At 35.0% G+C, this 16076-nt stretch overlaps 1 protein-coding gene across 1 annotated transcript; it reads left to right on the top strand.

Annotated features, from left to right (window-relative positions):
- Positions 1 to 1267: 1267 nt before the first annotated feature.
- Positions 1268 to 15817, top strand: LOC103955523 (NPC intracellular cholesterol transporter 1). The gene is made up of 39 exons (XM_009367414.3): positions 1268 to 1493; positions 1828 to 1895; positions 2307 to 2406; positions 2545 to 2652; positions 2796 to 2912; positions 3563 to 3713; positions 4237 to 4484; positions 4624 to 4809; positions 5661 to 5737; positions 5843 to 5960; positions 6418 to 6501; positions 6819 to 6914; positions 7112 to 7213; positions 7514 to 7582; positions 8091 to 8186; positions 8305 to 8412; positions 8543 to 8656; positions 8839 to 8922; positions 9055 to 9183; positions 9381 to 9579; positions 9696 to 9836; positions 9961 to 10004; positions 10448 to 10531; positions 10649 to 10717; positions 10812 to 10888; positions 11363 to 11432; positions 12120 to 12269; positions 12527 to 12592; positions 12688 to 12832; positions 12971 to 13035; positions 13142 to 13207; positions 13817 to 13910; positions 14098 to 14134; positions 14277 to 14334; positions 14423 to 14533; positions 14738 to 14805; positions 15006 to 15072; positions 15162 to 15230; positions 15408 to 15817. The coding sequence occupies exons 1-39, from the start codon at positions 1446 to 1448 to the stop codon at positions 15492 to 15494; spliced, it is 3870 nt and encodes a 1289-aa protein (XP_009365689.2). The 5' UTR covers positions 1268 to 1445; the 3' UTR covers positions 15495 to 15817.
- Positions 15818 to 16076: the final 259 nt, after the last annotated feature.

Below are 16076 nucleotides of genomic sequence, written 5' to 3'. Positions count from 1 at the left end.
TTTCTACATAATTCATACCGATAACAGTTGATAGATAAATGTCATAGATAAATCTTTTGATTTGATATTGTGGGCATGCCATACGTCTTTATCGCTTAACAACCACACTCAATCCCAAGGCCATATATCATAGGTCTGCGTAAGATTTTGCACACTTTCACACTAACAAGAAGAAAATTATGTTCACACTTCTAGTCCACCACTTTGGCTTGTCTCTCTTCCAAAACGGACTTAATTCCAGCTCACAAATCAACCATCTCATCTCATCCTTACGTAATCACTAAATCAATCCTCTCTATCGACCTAAATCCACTCCTTGTCAACGTATTTTCAACTTACTAAAACAGCCACGTCCCAATAACGCGAATGACTAAAATAAACTAAATTTATTGTCAAATAATGTTTTTATTCAATGTTATAATGTTATATGTTAATTTTTATATAAGAATTGAATTGTTATAGTTACAATAAATCAATTTAAATGATCATTTACCACAATGATAAAAATATATCAACCATTACGTGATGATTTAGATACAAATTCAGTCGGTGATTAATCTAATATTTAATCTAATAAAATCAATTATTTGACAAAAAAAATCAATAAATCAGTTTTATGTACTAAGTGATATGAATCCCTGTCGTACTTGCTTAAAAATCATTGAGATGCTCCGACAAACCAACCGAAAGCAAGGGCAAATTCGTAAATGAAACCGGTAATTTTCTTATTGCCGTCGTGTCCTTGATTTCGCTGCCCCTTGAAGATGGTGCGACTTGTGAGAGATAAAGAAAGAGTGGAAGAACCTACCCTAAAACCGTGTTCAAATCATATTGAAATTTTTTTCAAGAACATAGGTTGTATATCATTTGTTTTTATATAAATAGTGAAATTTTTTATTTTTTAAATTATTAACATTTTATCACACACATTTCACTACTATTAATGTAGTGATATGTGGTGTATCATTCTGTGTTTCAGGATAAATTTTTAGTTGTGACAGGAAGACGGGTAGTATATCACGTGTTTTTATGCAAGTGATAGAAAATTTTATTTTTTAAGTTATTAATTTTTTAACATAGATATCCCATCATTTATATAACGACACGTGATGTACTACCTATGTGACGGTCATACTGAAAAATATCTCACTCACTGAAGCTAAATTAATACACGTGTCATCGTACAGGCGAAAGCCAATACAAGCAGCGAAGGGAAGGAAACGTTATATTTTTTTGTAGTTATAAATACACTCTCTCACTCTTTTCTCTCAGTCCTCTCTCTCTCCTCGCTTTCTGTCTCCAACATACAAATACAGAGAGCACAGAGCGATAAACGCGCCGACGCAGTTACAGAGGAGTGGTCGTCTCCGTCTTCCTCCGCATTATTCGCTGCGTTTTGGACTCTTCCGTACTGGATTGAGGATTGAGGTCGCACGCAGAGGATAATGGCCCTCCGCCGTCCGGGGCTCCTCCTCCCCCTCTCTTTCTTCCAGGCAAGCACTTTTAATTCCTTTTTCCGAATATGTCCATAAAAACTCCGACGGAATTTCTTGCTCGTTTCCCAACTTTCCAACTTTTTTTTTTTTTTTTTTTTCCTGAGGACCACGAAAAGCTGAAGAAACGGAAAAAGAATTTGAGCTTTTTTCTCGATTTGTTTCTTTTTTTTTTCCCAAGTTTTTCTTACAGTTTTCTCAGTAACCAAACAGAATTTTCACTTCAATATTTAATTGAATTGAATTAGTTGAGGCGCGTTCGACTTCGTTTCGAGTGTAATTAACAACATTTTCACTTTGCTTACTTTCACTGATGCAAGTGTTGTTTATGCAGGTGTTATTTATTCTGGGCGTAGCATATGCTGCTCAGACCTCCGTGACGTCTAATGCTACGGCGGCGGGGTGAGGCGGCTTCCTTGACATTTTACATGCACAAGATGTCAACTTTATTTTTTGTATTAGCAAACTTCCGAGGCTTCATTGTTATTTAATTTAGTTAATTCTGCTTAAGTTTGGCACTTCATGATACATATAGTGTGTTTTAGTTAAATTTCACTAAAATATTGATAGTAATAATAAAATAAATGGTGACTGGAAGTTAATTTTAAATTAGCTGTTTTTAAATCGCTCCTGATCTGAATTATGTCCTGCTCATGTGGTGTTTCTATGATGGTTGTTCAATTAACTGTCTTTAGTTCCGGGAATCGTAATTTTAATTTCCTGGATTAATTATCCAATGAATAAAAAATAGTATGACGATTGAACTCGAGGTTTCTTGAATTTGTTCTTCACTTTATTTTTCTTGTTGTCTAGGGAAAGACATTCGGAAGGGTATTGCGCAATGTATGGCATTTGCGGGCAACGTAGTGATGGAAAGTACATAAACTGCCCCTTCGGTACCCCATCCGTTAAGGTAGAACCAGTCACTCTTTTATCAGTAAAAGAGCTGATAAAAAAGTAGCTTTAAGTCCTCCTTGCTTCTTATTCCATCATAATGTGTGTGTTTAAGATTTTTAATTAACCCAAATATCGCATATTTTATGTGTTCCAGCCGGATGATTTACTTTCGTCCAAGGTCCAAAGTCTGTGTCCAACAATTACTGAAAATGTTTGTTGTACAGAAGCTCAATTTGACACACTACGGGCACAGGTCCAGCAAGTAAGTATTTTTTTTCTGTTCGAGTTGGTCGTAATCCCTCCCTGCTAAGAAACTAGGTTTTTCATTTTTCTCTCCATAATCTTTTCACCCTCACCCCACAATATATAATTAGTATTCTTTTAACTTGTGTTTTATTTTTGCAGGCGATTCCCTTACTTGTAGGTTGTCCGGCATGCTTAAGAAACTTTTTGAATTTGTTTTGTGAGCTTACCTGCTCTCCAAATCAGAGTTTATTTATCAATGTGACTTCTGTAGCCAAGGTCAGAAAACCCTCTTTGTATTTTACCGTTCCATATTGAAATATTTTATGCTCCCTTCATCCTGCAGTACAATCGTATGATTTATTAATTATACAAATAAGAAGGCTATATATGATCTCAAGCACAACAAGAGACATTGATTCATGCTTTTACAAAATTTCTTGCCAATCGGGATGTGTTTACATCTCTTGGCTTGCCGAAGCAACCTAGTGCAGTCGATTGTTTTTTGTGATGTATGATGTCTGTATAGAATATTAGAATTATATCTAACATGCCAATATGGTATCAATTGGTCTCTATGTAGTCTTATAACTGTTGCATCAACTAAAAATAGAAATGAAAGCTCTGAGTTATATGGTAAAAGGATTAAGTCCCAGAAATCGTTTGATATTCATCCTTATGTTTAATTTACTTGATAGTTTGGTACACATTTAGTTGATGAAAAATGGGAAAAGGAAGCAGATAATTCTTTTATTACTTGAGCATGTTGTTACCCTCTTGATTCGTTGATTAAAGTTTGAATTTTGCAAGGATTTAGTCTTTTACTTGGAAATAATTTTGTTTTTTAAATTTATTTTTTATCGAATAGAGAATATGATTATGTCTTCTTAGAGAGAGACAATACTTAATGAAGCTTATTCCGTATTCAGGTTAACAGAAACATGACTGTCGATGGGATTGATTATTATATAACTGATGACTTTGGTGAAGGGTTATTTAACTCCTGCAAGGATGTCAAGTTCGGTACCATGAATTCTCGAGCTATAGAATTTATTGGTGCTGGTGCTAAAAATTTTAAAGGTAAGTTTATTCTTTTGAAATTGCAAATTAGGTCTCTCTCTCTCTCTCTCTCTCTCTCTCTCTCTCTCTCACACACTCTCCATCTCTCTTTATCTCTCTCTCACGTACACACAGACAGACAAATGTACACTACATGGATTTTACCCTTAAGTGGGGCATGATAATGGAAAGATAAGCATATCAAAATGGCATAAATTAATCAAGTGACATGGCTACTTTTGCAATAGCTGATAAGATCTAACTGTGGAAATAACGCTTCACTATTTAGTTTATCATGAAACGTGGGTCTTTTAGCCTCTTGCTTTTGCTGGTAGTGGGGATTGATTGGCCATTGGATACTTAATTGGCAGAGACAAGGCATCTCTGAGTGATGTTCCTTGTTCTATAGAATTCCAAGAACATCTCTTTGTTTACGTTATGCAATTGAGGCCTACATTTTTGCTCTAAGGTCAAGTGCTTGTATGCCTGGCCTTAGTTTGTGCTGTTTAATAACTAGCTGTGCTTTTACTGTTGGTTATGGCAGACTGGTTTGCTTTTATCGGCAGACAAGCACCTCCTAGTATGCCAGGTTCTCCATATGCCATTAGATTCCCTTCAAGTGTTACTGAGTCATCTGGGATGAAACCTATGAATGTATCTACTTATTCATGTGGTGATAATTCACTGGGCTGTTCCTGTGGTGATTGCCCTTCAGCTACAGTTTGTTCTAACACAGTTTCTCCGGTTTCCCGAAAAGGAGGTTCATGTTCAGTGAGAATTGGATCGATTAAGGTGAGAGAGCATGTTTTAGTATATTTTAAGCTTTTGGCTCTCACATGAATTAGCTTGGTCATATCGGATGAATATTTCATGTAGGTACGTCAGGAACTATACTCTTTGTTCATACGCTTTACTTCTGTGACAACTGCAGGCTAAATGTATTGACCTTGCTGTTGCTGTTCTATATGTTGCACTGGTTTCTGTGTTTTTTGGGTGGGTTTTGTTTCATCGGACTAGAAAAACCAAGCCAGCTTCTGGGACAAAACCATGGTGGAGTGCAATGGATGATGGCGAAGTTCATTCTAACAGGGAGAAGAATGAGAACCCTCCGATGCAGGTGGAAACCAATTTCTTTTTTTCTTTTCGTGATATACATATGTAATACGCGCATATATTAATAGTTTACTTATTCATATGTTGATCTGAAATTTATATCATTTTTGTCTTCCGTGTTTACATGTTTAAATCTGCTTTTTGGTTTTTTTCATTTGACAGTTTGTGTGCATTCTATCATACATACGCCATATATTTCTGCTACTTTTAGCTAGCTGTCTGTTTCATCTATCTGCGAAGCTTTATGGATCATATATGTCATTCCTGACCTCACCTGCCCCTTCCTCGATTTATGTTTTGTTTTGTTTTCCTTGCTATGTTGTCATTTTCATATTTATTGCAAATTCTCCTGTTAATAATGAATTTATTATTTATATCATGTCAGATTACCAATCTACATTGATGAACTAAGCACATAAAAGCGGGGATATGCTTAGGATTTTTTTTTTTTTTTAGTTAATTTCTTCATTTTCTAACAAAAGATGAATTCTCACTGGATTTTTTTCTATCAGCTCTTCTTCTAGTATAGTCTTCCTCATTAGCTTTCAGTAGTATAAACGCTTGATATATTTTCTGTATTGTGCCCAATTATTTTACTGTTATATTCTTTAGTTTACTGATACTGCTCTCTAGTTGACATATGCTTACAGAATTTTTCTTTGCTTCTATATAGCAAAGTTCTTTGCCAAAAAAACTGTCCCTGTAATATGTTGCTTTCTACCAGTATTGTCTTCCTCTTTAGCTTTTGGTTAACTCGCTTCATGAAATTGCTTTGTGTGCTTCTGGTGTGCTCAACTTATATCACTGCCATCTCGAGTCTGTAAGCATATATTTCACTAAAATTGTTGGTAATAGGTATTTGAAGATGCTCCTCACGTTAGAAATGATGTCCAACTTTCAATTGTGCAAGGATACATTTCAAAATTTTTCAGGTGATTGCTATCCCTTGCAGAGTGATTGCTCCATGTCAAACTTTTCTGTCAGTGACTCAGTTAAGGCAGAATTATTTTCTTAAATTATTACATTTTGATGTACAGGAGATATGGAACATGGGTTGCTAGGAATCCAATTATAGTGTTGTGCTCATCATTGGCTGTAGTTCTTCTGCTTTGTTTGGGTCTTATCCGTTTCAAGGTGGAAACAAGGCCTGAAAAGGTTCGGTTCGGTACTTGAATGGTCTTTTTAAGTTAAATAATTTATGCTTTTAAAAAATGTGAATGTGATCGGTTGCACTATTTTGAATGAAATGAGTTCTAGTGCTCTCAGTTATTTTACAAAATTTTCTTTTTCTCGTTTTTGGCCTTTGGAACCATGACTGTTTTTTATACAATGGAACGTGTGCCTAGATAACTCATGAGGTTCATCAATTTCAAATCTTGTGAAGTTAGTATTCAACCCACTGTTTATTCACAATTATACTCTCTCCCCTCTGAACCTTGACGTGGGTTCTTTTGTGGGCGTTTAGCATTTAAACAACTATTGTATGCATGCCACATTTTTTTATGTCACTAGATATATACGTTTTACATTTTAATTTGTTATGGCCAGAAGCATTCTATGTTATTGTTGGAGTTGTACCATTCTGTTCAACTTAAGTTGTGTAATGTTGCAGCTGTGGGTAGGGCCTGGGAGTAAAGCAGCAGAAGAGAAGCAATTTTTTGATAGCCACCTAGCCCCTTTCTACAGAATTGAGCAGGTACTACATTGTTACACACTGTTTTTGGTGAACTATTTTTCATCTTATGAGGTGTTGCACTTTACGCGATGCAATGAGGTTACCTTTCCAAGGTAGCAGAACTGGGAAGTAAAAAAGGTTAAAAAGCATAGAGCCAACAGACATATATTGGAAATGAGTTGCCTTTCCTTTTTATCTGGACGTTATGTATCATCATCACTCTGTTGTTGGTATGAGAAGCCTGCCGTAGTATAGGGTGAAGTTGTATTTACAACTCAACTCCTTTAGCTTTCAACTTGCAGAGAAACTTATGTCACACCCTGTGTTATATTTTGCAGCTAATATTAGCAACAATTCCAGAGGGTAAGCATGGTAACTCACCTAGTATTGTGACAGAGGACAATATTAAGTTACTTTTTGAGATACAGAAGAAGGTACTTATCCTTCCAGACTGTAGTGTTACTTTTCAGAATTTAAGTATTTATCTTATAAGATAGGATGGGCTATACGAGACTAGAAATGTTCATGGTTTTGATATGTACTCCAATTGATTTTTTGTTCTGTCTGTTTTTTCTGCATTGACGTGTGGTAAAAGAATACTTCTTTATACAACATTACTCATCTTTGACAGGTTGATGGAATTAAAGCAGATTATTCTGGATCCGTGGCATCTCTTGCTGATATTTGCATGAAGCCCATGGACAAAGATTGCGCCACTCAAAGTGTCCTGCAGGTACAACTCTTTTTGATGGCCTACATTTAGTTGATGCATTCTGGGTGACCATATGGTAAACGAAACTTGTGATTTTTTGTTTGTTTAGCTTATCCTTATTTTCACACTTTTTGCATGTTTGTAATCATTCTGAATGTGATACGAGTTCTTGAAACCGGTACCTAAATGTATAACTTGCACTGACAGTGTGTTGGTTTTTTTTTAAGGTGTTAAACCACAATTTCTTCATATTCCAAAAAAATTATTGCATTGTGGCTTGATATTTTTAAAATTATTTAACAGTTTCTCTCTTCGTTCCAGTACTTCAAAATGGATCCTGCAAATTATGATGGTTATGGTGGGGTTGAACACCTAAAGTATTGTTTTGAGGTATATTCTTATAATTTCCATCTACAACTTATCTGAAGTGTAAATCTAGTTTATTGTCTAATGAGATTCATGATCCAGGGTCCATCATATGTGCATCTTATAGTAGTATGCTTGATCACTATTTTATAGGTATGTTATTTTTAGAATATCAGGGTTGGTAACACAAAACAATATTGTTTTTATTTAAGGCTGATGGATAAAACTAATATCTCTGTTGCTCATCACACTGCTTGATCTATATTATTATTATGTGCTTCTATTTTCTGCTCAATTTCTCAAATAATGAGAACATAGAGATCTCTCCATATTTTCTCTTTTTTTCCTTCTAGATAAGCCGTAGTCATCTGGTCCAATGACCAAATTCACATTTTAATATACTTACATTTCTCTCCAGCTTGTTCTATAATTGATTTTCTTGCTTTTTTTACCATTCCAAATTTCTCAAAGAACATGGCAATACTGTTACGGAAAGTAGACCTATTAACATTTGTGTTTTGTGTTATTGAAGCACTATTCATCTGCTGAGACATGTATGAGTGCATTTAAAGGTCCTCTTGATCCTAGCACAGCATTAGGAGGCTTCTCTGGGAAAAACTACTCTGAGGTAACGATTTTTCTGTATTTTCATGAACAAATTCATTTTTTTTTTTCACCTTTTTAAGTTGATAAGAAGATCGAATTCTTTGAGTATTTATTGACCATTATGATTCTTTTCAATGCAGGCGTCAGCATTTCTTGTAACTTATCCTGTAAACAATGCTCTTAATAATGATGGGAATGAAACTCAAAGAGCAGTGGCATGGGAGAAAGCCTTTATTGAGCTTGCAAAGGTTTACTCTTTTTCTAGCATAATTCTTGTAATTGTTTACTTTTTGCATTCTTGTTCGTGTTACCATCCTGTCCCGAATGAAAGTAGACATATTTCTCTCATAACCGTTTATTGTTTCGTTTTTGTGATAGGATGAATTGTTGCAGATGGTGCAATCTAGAAACTTAACACTTTCTTTTTCATCGGAAAGTTCTGTTGAAGAAGAACTTAAAAGAGAAAGTACAGCAGATGCTATTACAATATTGGTAAGTGTTTTCTCTCTTTCATTTTAGTTGCATGTTTCCTTTTACAATCAAGGCTCAGAATATCTATAATGCATAAGTACTGTACATGATATAGTATGTGGGTTAAATAATTTTTTTTTATTCATTTATCATTTGAATCTTTTAAATTACTAATCTATTTATGGTTTTGCGTTTCACTGCAGATAAGCTATCTTGTGATGTTTGCTTATATATCTCTTACTTTGGGTGATTCACCTCGTCTATCATCATTTTACATTTCGTCTAAGGTATGTTCTCAACTATTTTAGTTTGTTTCAAGTTACTGGAAAATACTGCCCTATTTGTATGTGTTTGGTTTTCCTCTGATTCAAAATTGAGAATCATTTATGTCACTATAATTGTGCACGTTTGAATTCCAGGTATTGCTTGGTCTCTCTGGGGTTGTGCTTGTCATGCTGTCAGTTCTTGGATCAGTGGGATTTTTCAGTGTTATAGGTGTAAAATCTACCTTAATCATCATGGAAGTTATTCCATTTCTTGTTCTAGCTGTAAGTTCCTCGACATTCTTACATATATTATACATACAATGTATGTCTATATATATACATATATACATATCGCTTGAAAATTTGGTTTGCCAAATTGTTTATATCATATACAATGTGTGTCTACACACACACACACACACACACATATACATATTGCTTGAAAATTTGGTTTGCCAAATTGTTCATAATGTGTATAGGTTGGGGTAGATAATATGTGTATTCTGGTGAATGCTGTCAAACGGCAACCCTTGGAGTTGCCTTTAGAAGGGCGAATAAGCAATGCACTCGTGGAAGTTGGACCATCAATAACACTGGCTAGTCTATCAGAGGTCTTAGCATTTGCAGTTGGAAGTTTTATTCCTATGCCAGCATGCCGCGTGTTCTCCATGTTTGCAGGTTGGAAATTCTGATCCATAATAACTTTTAGATATATGAAATATTTGTTATACGTTTTTGTTGTCTTGCTGTCTGACCTCAGGCCTCCAAACTTACTTTTGCACGTTCTTCTGCAGCACTGGCTGTTCTGCTGGACTTTCTCCTTCAAGTTACTGCATTTGTAGCTTTGATTGTTTTTGATTTTAGGAGAACTGAGGATAAGAGGGTTGATTGTTTCCCATGCATGAAAATTTCATCATATGCTAACTCTGACAAAGGTATCGGAATGTTTTTATAGCTTGATTCAGGTTGATGCATTTTCCCTAATGCCAACACTAATTTTCAATCAACCCTACTCTTATTCTCATATTATGTTTTTCATTTGAATGCTGTTTTATTTAGGTATTGATCAGAAGAATCCTGGTTTATTGACTCGTTATATGAAGGTGATTGCTTTTTTTTTTACTACAGTAAACGGTCTTACAAAACCATGTGGATGGATCGTAGGGATGATATTGGCAGTTGGAATTACAAATCTACCATGATTTTCATACTTTTCTATGTACAAGGGCTTAAACCTTTAAGAAATAGAATGTTGGCTTGTCAATAAAAACTTGGGAACTTTAACAAAAAACTATTGTTACTGTTCACTTTAACAAAAAACCACATTTGTTACACTAAAAAGTCAATCCTGGTACTATTCACTTTACTCTTTATTTTGTCCTTATCGTTAAAACTCAAAGTTTCGAGCCCTTTTCATTAGTTTTCCTTAAAAACTTTGATGCTATTTTTTCAAAAACCCTGGTAGATGATAGTCATTTGCTTTCTGCTTACCTAATTTCTAACAATGTTGTTTTTTCTCCTTTTTTTGTTTGTTTTACATTTCCAGGAGATCCATGCTCCCATTCTCAGTCTTTGGGGAGTCAAGATAGTTGTCATTTCCATCTTTGTTGCATTTGCATTGGCTAGTATTGTGAGTTTTGATTCTTCCTCCTAACATATCATATATTTCATATCTATGTGAATATCCAATTTACTGTTTGTGGCCACACCTTCCTCAGTTAACTTCTGATTCTTTTGAACTTTATAGGCATTATGCACCAGAATTCAGCCTGGTTTGGAACAAAAGATTGTTCTTCCCCGAGACTCCTATCTTCAGGTCTATAAGTCAGTTGCCTACTTATAAAAATGCGTTTTTGCTATTGATTACTCTGTTCTTTCTTTGAGGTAACACTGTCTTTCATATATTGCAGGGGTATTTCAATAATGTTTCAGAGTATCTCCGAATTGGACCCCCACTATACTTTGTTGTGAAGAACTTCAATTATAGGTATCTTACTGTTATTCATGTTCACTCTTGTTTGATGTATGTAAGATGTAACCAAACTAGTTATGAATGTCTTCTTAGGTCAACATATAAACCATATCGTATAGCAGTCATGAGTTCTTGAGATTGCTGCTGATACTCTACCCAGAAAATCACATATAATCTGATTGAAATGTTCACCTTTCAACATTGTGCTTCAGCATTTCATTTGATTTTCCATCCAAATGCCCAATGGTGGCTATCTATCAGAACTACTATTTCCTTTAGGAATGGGCATCCCATGGACAGTTGGCATGCATACATCTGCATATGAAAGCAACTATTTGTAGTCATAAAAGGAATTTTCTCCATTTACCTTTTCATGTATGCATTTACGATGCCAATTATTATTATTATTATTTATTTATTGCAAACACTTATCTTAATGCTTCTGTTTGCTGAAACTCTGCTTCATTCTGATGTTGCTCTGTCCCTCAGTTCAGAATCAAGACATACGAACCAGTTGTGCTCAATTAGCCAGTGTGATTCAGATTCTCTTTTGAATGAGGTAAAACGTTCTTTGTTCTCTTTATAATGGGAAAATTATAAGATTTTGGATGCTGTTTTAGAGCATAAAATGCCCCCTGCATTTTTCTTGTTCACATGCCAGTATTTCCTTGATAATCATACAATAATTAATATCTCTTGCTAATTCAAGCTGGTTCTTTTCAATCTTACTGCTAATCCAGAGTGATTGATGTGTTAAGCTTAATTCATATTTAGCGTTATTAGTATATTATATGTTAATATTTTCTCAATCTGTAATTATAAAGAGATTAGTACATAATACATTTAATATGATATGTAATGCTGGAAAGTTCTAGCTTTTTAATATCTGAATTGTCTGTTCATTTTCTTATGAATGTGAATTGGTACATATCTCTTTGAGCTTTTATTCTTTAACTCGGCTATTAAATTTTCCATGTCCTTCATTCTTTTGCCTATGGTTGGTTCCAACCAATACGTGTCAGGGTTTTGGTATCCATTATGTTTGATTGCCCCTTAGTTTCTGTTTTGGTATGTGTGTGTGAATTTGTGAGTTGCCCTTCTGCATCTGCAGAAATGCTAGACCATCCTTAATTTCAGAATTTATGTGTTTGATTTGTCTGTTTGTATTTGAATCATTTGTTTGTTTTTCTATGTCTAAATTTGAATTGTCCTTTTCTTTGTGTTGATTGTCCTTTTGTTTCCACAGATTGCAAGAGCATCCTTAAATCCAGAATCAAGTTACATTGCTAAGCCTGCTGCTTCATGGCTTGATGATTTTCTTGTGTGGATATCTCCAGAAGCATTTGGGTGCTGTCGGAAGTTTACAGATGGGACTTACTGCCCTCCTGATGATCAGGTGACAGTGCATTTTTCTTAGTATGATTGTTAGTATGCTTATGGAAGCGTGGTCTGATGTTTGGAATTTGTTTTACATTCAAAATTGTTGAATTGTCTTCAGTTTTGGAATTTCTTTTACATGCAAAAGAGAATTTATGATAATGATGCTTTTCTTGTCCGCTTATAAATCTGTTAAGAGCACAAATCATCTTGTTTTTGTTTTGCTTGCAATCCCCTTGGTACTAAATTTAAGTTTTTCCCTTTCCACTTTTCCAGCCACCTTGCTGCTCTCCCAGTGATAGTTCCTGTAGCCTTGGTGGAGTGTGCAAAGACTGTACTACGGTAATATACACATGGCATGACAGAAATATTTTAACTGAATTTCTTTGTTTATAAGGGAACACATCCATTCTCATTTTCAATTTTGTTGTTGTCAGTGCTTTCGTCATTCAGATCTTCACAATGACCGTCCCTCTACCACACAATTTAAAGAAAAACTTCCATGGTTCCTCAATGCTCTACCCTCTAATGATTGTGCTAAAGGTGGCCATGGAGCTTACACTAGCAGTGTGGAATTCAAAGGTTTGTTGATGGAATATTGTGCCTTTATGATGACTTCTCTTTCCAAACGGCTTATCTGCTTTCAGGTTAAACTTCCATTAGATTTAGCTTTTTATTTGAATTTACATTTTAACATGTTAATCATATTTTTGTTATCAGGCAATGAAAGTGGCACTATTCAAGCATCATCATTTCGTACATATCATACTCCTCTCAACAAGCAGGTATCTCATCCTGTGATCAATCAAAAAAGATTACCACTTCCCGTCTTTTCTAGGTTTCAACACTAAAGTAAGCCCCATAACTTGAATATCTACAAATTTATGTTAGGTTGACTACGTAAATTCAATGAGAGCTGCTCGGGAGCTCAGTTCTAGACTTTCTGATTCTTTGAAGGTAAAAATTTGAAGGCTACTTGCTAAGTCGATTGATTTATTTACAGTACAACTTTAATATTATAAAGCTACACCAAAATCTGTATTGTAAATAAGTAGAAAACATAGCTCAAAACGGAATTGTGGTGAAGCAACCCTATATGAAAACTATGCAAAAGGATGACTCCTATACTTTACTTTGTTTTTGTTTTTGATACAAGCAAATATTCTAGTTTTTTTAAGCAGTATTCTAGTTTAAAGTTTAAACTAATCTAAATTGTGGGGAGGGAGATTCGAACTTGAGTGCATAGGGGGTGGCACATCTGTTCTAGCCAATGTGGTTGTGCCCACATCTGCAAACGACTCGGTGTCTATTATGCCGACATCACAACCCATGCAAATGGGAAAAGGGTTAATGTCCATTGGTTCATTTGATTCATTTGACAAGAGACCCCAAATTCTACATTTAGATTGAGTACAACAGTCTTGTGCCGCCCCTTTCCATAAGCCACTGCTTCAAAATTTCATTATTTATTCACACTGGGACAGTTAAACTATAATAAGTTAGCTTGATTCACTAATGCGTTGCTCGTGGTATACCTGTGGAACTGATATTTATTTTCTGGTGCAGATTGAGATATTCCCATATTCAGTTTACTATATGTTCTTTGAGCAATACCTTGATATTTGGAGAACGGCACTGATCAACCTTTCTATAGCCATTGGTTAGTTTTTTTTATAGCTTTGAATACTATATCTTAGTGGGGAAAAAATTGATAAAATTCAAATTTCACCTCTCTGGAACTCGGATTTTAATTTCAGCTTGTATCTATCTACTATAGATATGCATATGGTAGATTTGTGGTTTCATTTAGTAAAAGGATTAATCTGGATATATTGTTGGTGTACCAGCTGCTGTGTTTATTGTTTGTTTAGCTATCACATGCAGGTCAGTATTCATATTCTTAGCCTCGTTTAATTCTTGTAATTGTGTGCAAGGTTACTCGTTGTGTTCAGCTTCCTTAGCAAATAAATTTGCAAAGAGGTGTTTATAATGATACATTGATGCTTCCTTCAAATTTGTTTTGTAGTTTATGGAGTTCAGCTATTATTCTGTTGGTGTTGGCAATGATTTTAGTGGATCTCATGGTGATCTTTCTTCGTTAAAATTTCTCTTTTGAAACAAATAATACCTCCTATTAGTGGTCACATTTGCTCACTAGATAACATACTACAGGGTGTGATGGCAATTCTGAACATCCAATTGAATGCAGTCTCTGTCGTGAATCTTGTAATGGCAGTGGGCATTTCGGTTGAGTTTTGTGTGCATATGACACATGCTTTCTCGGTCAGTGTCAAACTCTTAAACATTATCTTTAGTTATTTACTTTTGCCTTCTCTTTCTCGCTATTGTTAGTTTTTGTGATGCCTAAAGTCCCTTCAAATCTTGGGGTATTTTGATTTTGGCTTCACAGAACAGAATCAAAGTTATCATTGGCGACAACACGCTACCTTTTTCTTCTGAAGTGTATAATTAACATTTGTTGTGCAGGTTAGCACAGGAGATAAAGACCAGCGCACCAAGGAGGCTCTGGCTACAATGGGTGCCTCTGTATTCAGGTACTTGGCCCAATTCCAACCCTCCTTCGTAAGAAAGGGAGAAACTCCTACTTTGTTTTGTTCCATCTCCGAGCATCTTCTGCGATTGATCATTCTTTGCCAAATAGCTAGTCTCAAGTGCAGTGCCAATAGGATTTTGTGTGATAAATTTTATCCGATCTAAGCTTACATTTCCATTCTCTCTTGACATTCTTTTGCAGTGGAATCACATTAACAAAGTTAGTTGGGGTTATTGTACTTTGTTTCTCGAGGACGGAAATCTTTGTGGTACTAAATCTTTCACTCACCGTCTAATCATACTGGCCATTACTGTCGGATCCCCCTTTGAACACATCTTTTCCTCTTATGTTTTGTAGGTGTATTACTTCCAAATGTACCTAGCATTGGTTCTTCTTGGTTTCTTACACGGGCTTGTGTTCTTGCCGGTAAGTTAGTACAGTTCCCTTATCACGTCCTTGCCATCCTCGACGGAAATTATAAAATTCTTGAACAATAACCAGCATCTGAAAAGAAAATATGTTGAACAGAGATAGAAACCATGTCTTGCATTAGTCTGGTTTTGAATTTTGATCAACTAGTACATAACGACGTTTTGTTTACAGGTCTTCTTGAGCATGTTTGGTCCGCCTTCAAGACGCGTGCCCGTTGAGCAGAGACAAGATCAGACATCTGTTTCCCCACAACTATGAAGATAGCGGATTACTACCTCTCCAGTTCTTTTTCGTGTTGTTTTACAGCTGAATTATTATGTACGAACAGAAATATCGAAATAGTTAAATGTGTAAATTATAAAACTGCCGCTGCTGACAAAGGAACAGAAAACAAAAAAGAGCAAGAATATGGTAGATTTTGAGATTTGTTTGTTTGGCTAGCATCAACTTCCCTTGGCGTAAATATCATACATCACATCAATGTATAAAGATATGTTAACCTTAGAACAAAGGAAGAACTCAGAAAACTATTCCGTTTAGGATGCATCCAATTATTGATTTATTAAAAGGCCGTTTGATAACTATTTTGTTTTCAGTTTTTAATTTTTTATTTTTAATTGAATACTCGTTTTGATGCGGGAGTCAAACCTTGAAAAGAACTGTTTTTTTTCTTTTTTTTCTTTTTTTTTTTGAAAAGAACACTTTTTTTATTGAAAAAAATAAAATCGAAGACCACTAATTGCATTGGAATAATAACGTAGGAATTTGTTAAGTCATATTTAGAGTATGGCGAGAGTTTCTTACGAAGTTCATCCTTTGTTTTTAGTTTCTTTGAAAAAT

Source organism: the organism of the source record quoted next, unplaced genomic scaffold, assembly GCF_019419815.1.
Source record: "Pyrus x bretschneideri cultivar Hongxiangsu unplaced genomic scaffold, Pyrus_bretschneideri_v1 Contig76, whole genome shotgun sequence".
Taxonomy (NCBI): domain Eukaryota; kingdom Viridiplantae; phylum Streptophyta; class Magnoliopsida; order Rosales; family Rosaceae; genus Pyrus; species Pyrus x bretschneideri.
This window is presented reverse-complemented; position numbering and strand designations above follow the sequence as displayed.